The sequence below is a fragment of the Siphateles boraxobius genome, unplaced genomic scaffold (assembly GCF_051911475.1).
Source record: "Siphateles boraxobius isolate OS27281-9 unplaced genomic scaffold, OSU_SipBor_1 9, whole genome shotgun sequence".
In the NCBI taxonomy this organism is placed as follows: Eukaryota; Metazoa; Chordata; class Actinopteri; order Cypriniformes; family Leuciscidae; genus Siphateles; species Siphateles boraxobius.
The window spans coordinates 22719202-22729278 of record NW_027509219.1 but is presented as its reverse complement, the minus strand read 5'-3'; the positions used below and the strand labels follow the sequence as shown (position 1 = coordinate 22729278).

The 10077-nt window shown below is 34.8% G+C and overlaps 1 protein-coding gene across 1 annotated transcript in view; it reads right to left on the bottom strand.

Annotated features, from left to right (window-relative positions):
* Nucleotides 1-1326: 1326 nt before the first annotated feature.
* slc38a5b (solute carrier family 38 member 5b) overlaps nucleotides 1327-10077 on the bottom strand; it is a 30052-nt gene continuing 21301 nt past the window's right edge. Inside the window, exons 3-16 of the mRNA XM_077223542.1 lie at nucleotides 9838-9907; nucleotides 9568-9683; nucleotides 9203-9276; nucleotides 8049-8141; nucleotides 7395-7476; nucleotides 7098-7180; nucleotides 6297-6355; nucleotides 6049-6165; nucleotides 5722-5801; nucleotides 5232-5332; nucleotides 4767-4891; nucleotides 3996-4140; nucleotides 3216-3319; nucleotides 1327-3079 (exon numbers count right to left, since the gene is read on the bottom strand). Of these exons, the coding sequence (XP_077079657.1) occupies nucleotides 2975-3079; nucleotides 3216-3319; nucleotides 3996-4140; nucleotides 4767-4891; nucleotides 5232-5332; nucleotides 5722-5801; nucleotides 6049-6165; nucleotides 6297-6355; nucleotides 7098-7180; nucleotides 7395-7476; nucleotides 8049-8141; nucleotides 9203-9276; nucleotides 9568-9683; nucleotides 9838-9907 (1354 nt within the window). The 3' untranslated portion in view covers nucleotides 1327-2974. The remainder of the gene's footprint in view (nucleotides 3080-3215; nucleotides 3320-3995; nucleotides 4141-4766; nucleotides 4892-5231; nucleotides 5333-5721; nucleotides 5802-6048; nucleotides 6166-6296; nucleotides 6356-7097; nucleotides 7181-7394; nucleotides 7477-8048; nucleotides 8142-9202; nucleotides 9277-9567; nucleotides 9684-9837; nucleotides 9908-10077) is intronic.

Here is a 10077-nt window from a genome sequence, read left to right as displayed (position 1 = left end):
GGACAGGCACGTGTTCCTTCGCTCATATAAAGGAGGAGGAGCAACAATAACAATATACACTCACATAAAGTACCTGTGAAATTTTTGGAAACATTACACTTTTTTTATGTTTTTGAAAGAAGTTTCTTATGTTCACCAAGGCTGAATTTATTTGATCAAAAATACACAGTAATATTGCAAAAAAAAATATTACAAATTAAATTACTGTTTTCTATTTTAATATATTTTAAAATGTTATTTATTCCTGTGATGGCGGAGTTGACTTTTCAGCATCTTCAGAATCGCATGATCTTTCAGAAATCATTCTAATATGCTGATTTGGTGCTCAAGAAACATTTGTTATTATTATCAATGTTGAAAACAGTTGTGCTGCTTGTACAATAATCAAAATCACAATAATCCTATACTCAAAAAGTAGCCAGAATACATTACCTAAAATGAGTAATATAGATTACGTTATCAACTGATTTTCGTAACAGACTACAATTTGCAAGTAAATCAGACCAGCACTGTATTCAATTCAAAATAACAACAATAAAGTAACAACATGATTGTAAATAAACAATACACTAAAGTAAAATGTAACAAATGCTGAATATTTATAATGCATTATATTATATGTATGAATGGCCAACCACAAAATAATTATATGAAATCTGAATACTTTTTTATAAATCCTGAATATAAAGTTATAAGTCTGAATATATAAATCTGAGTCTGAATATAAACCTGTTAAATCTGGTAAAATCTGTAGTTAGTTAAATCTGAAAACAGAAAAGGGAATCTTATAACTCTGGATATATAAATGTAAACCATGAATTGTTACAGAGGATTTACATATTAAAAATTATAACTTAATATTTATGATTTATTATATGTACAGATTTTGTATAATTATTACCATTTATTATATTATTTTCAACTTAATGATTATTTTAAAACATTTAAATATGTTAAAGTTAAAGAGAAAATGACCAAGAAGTGAATACTGTTAAGAATGATTTCATATATGTAATAAAGGAGTCATTAAATAGACATTACACTTTAAAAAAAAAAAAAAAGATTTGTTATCACAACTTTTTTCTTTTTTCAAATCAACCTAGATAATTATTTAGTTCAGATATCATACTATTTTGATTTTCTGTTGATTAAACCAATCTCAATTGTATTAACTCATTTTTTTGTTTATTTCAATCACCTCAAAATTTGAAGGTAATCTGGTTACTTACTTTTTAAACCAACAATATTGTTTTTACACTGTATAAATGATTTACTCAAACCAAGAAAACAGGTGTACACAAATAAATAAATACATACATATTGCACTTTTTAATACTGACCATAAGTTTTTTTTATTGAAAATGTTATGGCAAAGTCAAAGGTGAGTTCAGTAAACCAACAAACAAATGTAAAAGCATAGAAAAGGCACTTGTTCAACTGCCAACTCTCTTTGGTGTGTTTGTGTTTCACATTGGAACTGTCAATCTTTAACCTCATGGTTTAACACGGTCATGGAAACGATGTATTTATTTATCCTGAAACAGAATAAATAGGCATTGCAGGACAGTGGGAACTTGAAGAGGAGGGGGACTTCTGTCCTTTTAATGGTCTTAGCAATGGTCTGGAGTGCACACTGTGTGTAGGTCTGCCACGAAATCACTAAGTATTGCATTGTCTACTGAGGAAAGTTGTCTACCAAGAGGAAAAGATGTAATTTAATGACATGCAAAGGCATTGCTCTTTTCATTGGTTAAAGTTTTAAAGGCTTTTGGCAATTGTTGGTGTTTTTGCATGTGTAGAAAAGATATTAATTCTAAAACTTTATTTACAGAATACAGGATTTTAAATCCTAGATTTTCCATATGGTCTTTTTCAGTGTGGACTTATGGGTCCCACTGCACAACTTAAAAAAAAATGTTTTATAAATTATAAATCTTTTCTCCAATTTGTGTAATTAGGGGGGATATTTTACTTTTCCATCAATTTCTCTGAATGAAAATTGAAATAAAGGTAAATATAGATGGGTATGATACATGTTGTTAGACTGATCGATGGGAATATGGCACGAATCAATGAATACACAGGTTAGGTTTTGTTTGCATTAGATGCATCACAGTGATGTAAGCAATGTAAGCACCTTAGTTGTTATCCACCTGTTCCTCAACTGAAACAACAGATGGCATTCCACCCCACTGCACCACAAAATATTGCAACTGTACGTTCCTTACATTTGTTTGACAAAGTAAATGATATCCAGCAGGAAAAAAACATGAAATAGTCATTTTAATTGTAGTGCAGTTTTCATCACACAATATTTCACTAGCCTATTATTTTTTATCTCAAATGATTTTTTTTTTTTCTGAACTTGAATTTCAGAAATTTGATTCTCGGATAAGAAAAAAAGAAGAAGAAGACGCTGACATTCTGAGATGATGTTGAATTTTCTTATCATAAGCAGCATTTTTGGATGAACAAACTAAAGAAGGAAAATGTGTTTCAATTTCCTAAGTATTGCACTCCGGCTTGCATTTGATGGGACAAAAGACCAGATGATAGGTTTGATGGTAGGTCAGATGATATTGTCTCCATTAGACAATAAAACAAACCCCTCCAGTCATTTATTTTGGCATGTGCTGTATCTTTTAGCGTTATTTTAAAGCTATTTAGCGGGCTTCCATCTACTACACAAACATCATTTATCGCAATGAAGCCTGATTGTCGAAACAGCCTCAAAATGGCATGACATTTTTGTGTCCCCCAGAAATCCTCCACTACGAAACATCATAGGATTTATCCATTTCAATTTTAAAGATGGCAGGACATCAGTCCTTTTCCTTACTCAGCGGGATAACAGATCTAATGTGAGTTGGGTCCAGCCTAAGTGATGTTTTGGATTCTCTCACATTCAGGAGAGAGAAGGGGTGCTGATGTTCCTCAAAGGCTTTTTGGACCCTTTCAGTTTTGTGGTTGAAGATCAGTGACCTCCTCCACTTCGATTCTCTCCGTAGACCCAATCCAGTGCGATGAACGTCAAGCTCATGCTCATAAAGATAAAGCCTAGAGCACTGAAGCAGGCAGCCTGAAACACAAGAGTAGGAGAAGATACCTTAGAACATCTGACTCTCAGTCATCCGAAATGTGTGCATTCAATCAAATTCTCTTGTGATTTATGTGTACACCACATTAATTCAAAATAGGGAAAGTTTGAGACTTGCCTGAATTTTTGGTCTTGAGTTCATTGGCTCTTGCTCGGTGGGAACGATTCGGATGTAAAAAAGACCCGGGAGGATGAAGATCAAGCTTGGAGCAGAGGTTGCACCTATGAAATGAACAAAAAATTAATGAAACTTCTACAGGAAGTTTAAGCTTAAGGTGCGGTCACATTAGCGAAACTTCGGCCCAAAAAGTTCCATTGTCTATTGTGTTACACAGAAGTCACTTTTAAACCATGCACCTTCATAAACCTTCTGTTGGTCAAGGCGGCGAATCCTGCGTGACCAACCTAAATCCCTTAAGAAATCTTCACAGAAAAATCTTAAATTAGCAATCTATTCTTATTGAAATGACTGGATTTCGCCCATAAAAATTCATTGAACAACAGTAAATGTGACCGCACCTTTAAGACAATTGACATACAATGATAGAATCTCCAGCATTCAAAATGCAGCAGTGATAACATCATTGTAACCATGATGACATCATTGTAAAATCAGAATGCTGAATTTTGATGTCTAACCATTTATAGCTGCTAACGAACAGAGCTCAACTTTATGCAAATAAACAGTGGGAGAAATATTATAGATGAACATTAATTTATTCATTAGATTTGTTTTTTATTACAAATGATTTATTCTACCCAATATTTGTGAGTTGATATGTATTTCTATGCTTATTATATGATCATGCAACTAAACTAAAGCTACAATAATGTTCTTTTGCTGCATTGCACTAGTATTTTGTTTAGGTGCACGTTTAAATTTTCTTCATTTACTCACCGATGATGCCGAAAATGTCACGAATGTTGGGCACAAAAATGACGAGCAGATTGACAACAAAAAGGAGACACAATGCAATAGAGATGTGACGCACCCAATGGAAGGGCTTATCAGGGAACAGCAGCTGAAGAAGAGCTCTGCGAATCTAAAAAAAAAAAGAATACGACAAAGAAATCAAAATAATGAACACATCTGCCCTGCATAAAAAAAATCAACAAAGGGATATTCTTATCAAAATGTTCTCATCTTTTACTCACCCTCATGGTGTCCCAGATGTATATGGCTTTCTTTCTTCTAATGAACAAAAACAAACATTTTTAGAAAAATAATCAATCTCTGAGAGTCCATATAATGCAAGTGTATAGGAACCCCAAAGTTGACGCTTCAAAAACCACACAAAGTGAACATGACGGTAATCCATAAGACCCCAGTTGATGAATCAGTGTTTTCTGAAGTCAAAAGTAAGGAACATCAACTGTCATGGTTCACTTTGTGTGTTTTTTAAAAGATCCTGTACATTTACATTATATGGACTCAGAGAGATGGATCATTTTTCAAAAAATCTGTTTCGGTTCATCTGAAGCAAGAATGTCATAGCCTATACATCCGAGACATCATGATGGTGAATATATGATGAGAGAATTTTCATTTTTTTGATGGAGTATCAACTTTTGACAATATGCTACAACATAATTTTATCTTAGAAATATAAAAGCAGGATAGCCAGTCAGATATCACCATATAACCACATTAAATAAAGGGTCTCATTACCGGGAAGAGCACAACAGGAACAGTCAGAGTCACGGCCACCAGGACGGCCACACGCACACACAGGATGAGCGTGTCCAGAGGATCCACCTTGCTGTAGGTGTGTAGAAGTTCTGCCTCTGTGTTTACTGTGAAAGAGATATTTTGAGATTAACTACTATTCCAGACTGTGCTTAAATTACACACACACTTGAACAGATGTAGGTTCTAGTATACAAACTAAACCACAAATGATATTAGTAAGTATGGCCTGTAATCAGATAGCATCAGTGATGCCTCACCTCTAAAGTCATGTTGCTAAAACAAAATCATTTCCATTGATTACATTTCCTTTTCTTTCAATAGAAGAAATTATTGTCTTTGTGGTTGTATCGTATGGATAGCAACTGAAAGGGTACATTGGGGTATATTTTATGGCTGGCATGCAGCATTGAACATAATTTTTATTTTAAAATCCAAAGCGCTTACAATAAAAGGTGAGGTAGCCAAAGATGGCAGTGAGCAGATACATGACAAACATCCCCAGGATGGACACGTTGGCAATGGCCTGCATGCGTCTCTTTGTGGGACTAAAAGTGTCAAAACAACAATAATAAAGGAGATTTACTTTTGACTCATGTTTTCCTTCTTGGAACAAAGAAATACAGACATATTATAATTCATATATATGCATTTATGTATGTATATAACACACACACTACCTTTTAAAAGTTTGGGTTCAGTAAGATTTTTAATGATTTTAAAGGAAGTCTCTTACGCTCACCAAGACATTTATTTAATCAAAAAGTTGTGCTATATATAACTACAATTAAAAATGTGTACAATTGAACTGTTTTCTTTTGTAATATATTTTAAAATGTAATGTATTCCTGTGATGGCAAAGCTAAATTTTCAGCATCATTACTCCAGTATTCAGTGTCACATGATCTTTCAGAGAGCATGTGCATTCTTAACGTACTTGCGCAGCTCAGTGTAGATCGGCAGCACCTCAGGGTGACATACAAAAGCGAAGGCCAAGATGGGAACCGTGTAGGCTGTCTGCAGGACAAACAGAGTAAATAAAAAATGACAGAAAGCCATGTCTGATCTCATGCAGTGAGGCAACCTCACACATATGTCATCGTACTGAAAGAACTAGTTGCTTGTTAACAGTATTTCCATCTACGTACTGAGCATTTCCTGTCTGTTCAGAGCTATAACGACAATAACTTGTCAACCTGGGGTGCAGGTCATATAAATGATACTTCCTGAATAGATTCTTGCAATGATGAAGACCCTTCCTAACCTGCTGGTTGATGGTGAAGTATTTAGCTTCACATTCACCATCAATAGATATGTTTTCAGCAGTGTGGTTGGTAAAACCATCGAAAGGACACGGGATATTGAACTTCTTATAGATGACCTAGGAAACACAAAGATAAAAAGTTATAAATAGTTGAAAAGATACAGTTAAACCATAGAGGTTTTGAGTTATATTTTGATATTTTCTCCAAGACCACACACAGACCACAGCTTTAAGTAATCAACACTTACTGAGATCAGGAAGAAAACCATACATGTCAGAGAGAAGCCACTAGTGTAGCCCAAGTACCCTGCAACAAACAACAGACATTATTAAACAAAATGTTAACTATATTATCGCCCAGCTCTAACCTGCTAAATACGACTATAAGGCTTGAAGATACGAAGATATATTTAAACATCAACATCATGATTTTGAAGCAATGTGTATTTTGAAAAGCGCCATACAAATTAAAGGTGCAGTAACCGATTTCTGAGAAATGCTGTTGATATTTGAAATCACCAAAACAAACACGCCACTACCCAAAAGGATCACACCCCTATCTTGATAGCTCCACCCCCAAACTCAAAAACAAGCAATGCAACACGACTACCTCCCCCCTAATGCGTGTATATGCCCCTTAATGCTGATAGGCTACAAGTGTGCTTTGGTGCTCAATCCGATCCAACAGCTTTTCTCAAATCGCTAACTGCACCTTTAATTTGACTTGACTTGATTCTAGCAACAGTTGTTTGTTTCTATTTGTTTCGGGTTACAAATCAGCGCTCTCAACAAAAATTTAATCTGTAGATTTCAAAGCGTGAAAAAAAAAATCTAAACCAGACACAAAAGACTTCATAAAAATCACTCTGGATACACTGCAGGACTCTACAGAAAAGGCCATGCACCCTTTCAAATGGGTGTGTGAGTAAAGCAGATTGTGTTTTACAAGTGAGAGGAGGACAATATTATGAAAACTGCCAATGTGACAAGCAAATAGTAAGGATGAGAAGATGATGAATTCACAACCAGCACAAAACAAAATGGCTTACCAAGCTGTTTCATCAAGGCAAGTGGCAAGATGAGGCAAATGGACACAATGACGATCAGATAGTTGCCATTCAGGAACCACTCACTATAAGCAAAAAAAGTGAGAGACAGAATAAGGCCTACTGCAAAGAAAGCTGCAAGTGTTAATGTATTTCAACAACAGTTGATGGATTTGGATTGCTCTGAGGTTGGAATGCAAAGTTACCTTGGATGACCCAAACATTTGATCTAATTCTTGGCTAGATTAAATTAGACTCATTAGGAGAACACGGGGAGAAACAGATTATTGTGTTTCTCACCCACTGCTGTGCTGAAGGCCAAGGAAAGCCTGAATAACCAGAGGTAATTCATACTTCACGATGAAGAGGTAGCTAGACATTGCTAAAAGAAAGAGACAGATACATCAGACCAAGTTTGGTTGTACTGACATCCATCTAAATGGCAGATGTACATATTTTATAATTGTTAACACATAGCAATATTTAATATGAGTTACGAAAAATGATGGAGTTTTGCACTGCAACATTTTATACTGTAGAAGATTTGATTCTTTCCAAGTTTAGAGAGCCAAAAGCATCACAAATGTATTACAATACTGCTGGCAGGACAAAACACTTGTTAGTCTGAGAGGGAAGGTTATGTAACATAGTCCTGCTAACATTATGCACAACATATTATTCCTCATGAGACTCAGGGACTGCTCCTAAATCACATCACTGTATTTTTAAAGGCTTTATAATACTTTAAAAGCCTTTATGAGTAATACATTTTATGGTTTTTATTCAATCCTACTAACGAAACAAATAATAGAGAGATACTATTTCAATCTAATGGATAATAATAACCTATAATCAGTATAACAGGACCGCTTAAGGAAAAAGTCAGAGAAAAGATACAGAGATAAAAAAGGAGCTTGGAAATTAGATCAGAACCAAGCCAAAACTCCAACTTACCACCAATGTTGTGTAATGTTATGACAAGAGCTGCCAGTATTTTTCCCGGGTGTCCAAACGCTCGTTTACCCAGTTGTTCATAAGCACGAATACCTGTAGAGACAATATTACAGGTTAGTGATTAATGATTTATTAATTTAGCCTGATGAACTAACGCACATCTCATATGTAGTCGGGTCCAAATTTCTGACACCACATTGAAAATACTGCATTTAAAATCTAATTACAACCTGGAAATAATCATAAAGCGTTAGATTGAAAGCTTTCTTTCAATCAATAATTCATCATTGTCATTAAATTAAAAGCGTGACGTGATAAATACTGAGACATTCTGAAATTTAAATAATTTTTTAATTATTTAAATTTTTTTTTTTATTTAATTTTTTTTTTTATTCAAAATTTCACTCAACGTGCTGTGCAGAGTACAGTTAATATGACTTATAATGAAAAATACTGTTTTAAGAAAATAATGAAAAATAGAAGTATTTAAGTATTGGTGTCATGAGCAACTGTAAAAGTCTCTTTTTACTCACTTCCATGTCATCCAAGATGTTTATGTCTTTCTTTCTTTAGTCGAAAAGAAATTAAAGTTTTTGAGTAAAATATTCCAGGATTTTTCTTCTCATAGTGGACTCCAACGGGAACCAACGGGTTTAAGGTCCAAATTGCAGTTTCGATGTAGGACAATTTTGAAGTTGTTGGAGAAAATGAGACGGAGTTTATCGCCCTACTCCCTACCTTTTTGAAGCGGAAAGAAGCGTGACCTTTCGAACATGATTACATAATGTGTGGCGCATCGCAGAGCTAGTGCAAGATGAGCATTTGTGGTTAAAAAGTATATACATTTAAATTTTTTTAGAAAATGGCCGATCTTTTCACTGGATAAGACCCTTATTCCTCAGCTGGGACCGTGTAGAGCCCTTTGAAGCTGCATTAAAGTTTGGACCTTCAACATGTTGGTTCCCATTGAAGTCCACTATATGGAGAAAAATCCTGGAATGTTTTCCTCAAAAACCTTCATTTCTTTTCAACTGAAGGAAGAAAGACATAAACATCTTGGATTACATGGGGGTGAGAAAAATTATCAGGAAATTTTAATTCTGAAGTGAACTAATCCTTTAAAATGAACACAAAAACTTCTGAATTGGTCATACCCACAACCCCTGCGCTCCTCAGCAGAAGATGGACAGAGTATGTTGATAAGACAGCAATGCAGGTCAACAAGACCCTGTTAAAAAAAGCAGAAAACATGAAACATAAACAAGTAAAAGAACAGGATAATGTGTCACAACAATACATGACACAAGAACATGAAAAAAAGTTGTACCTCGTGTAAATTCTCTACATAGTTGAAGATGTGCATTTAAAATGAAGAAAGTAAGCAATCGAATTTCATTAGATAATTAGTTACTGATCATTCAAATGGTTTGACATGGCATACAACTACCTACTCTGGAGACCTCCAGAGCATTTACGTTGTGGTTAATTGTGAACCTGAGGTGCAATTTGGGATACTCACAGAAAGAGGATGATACCAGTGTTGGACATGGCATAGGACAGTCCCAGAATCCCACTACCCATGATGGCATTGCTAAGGTTGAAGACAGACATTCCAAATGATGTCTTTCCTTCAAACTAGCAGAAAAAAAGACACAGAGACAATAAGAGGGAAAGCAAGTGAGAAAAGAGACCATGGAAATAACTGATGAAAACGTTGATCAAAAGTTGAATGGTTGGATGCTTTATTAATATGAGCTGGATGGAATGATATTTTTATTTCTGCACTCACATCTGTAAACTGAGGGGGTTTTCCTCCATCACTCTTGTGTGGTAAAAACTCCTCTCGTTCAGGTGACTCTCTAAAACAAATAGACAAATGCAACACTTTAGAAATGAAACAATTACCAGGTACTCAATTGTGACGCTTCAAAATTAACAAGTCAAATGAACCGTGTAAGTAAATGTATAGCAAAGCCGCATGGGGTTCAGGTTAATAAAATTAAGTCGGATGCCTTTTGCCTTACAAGAC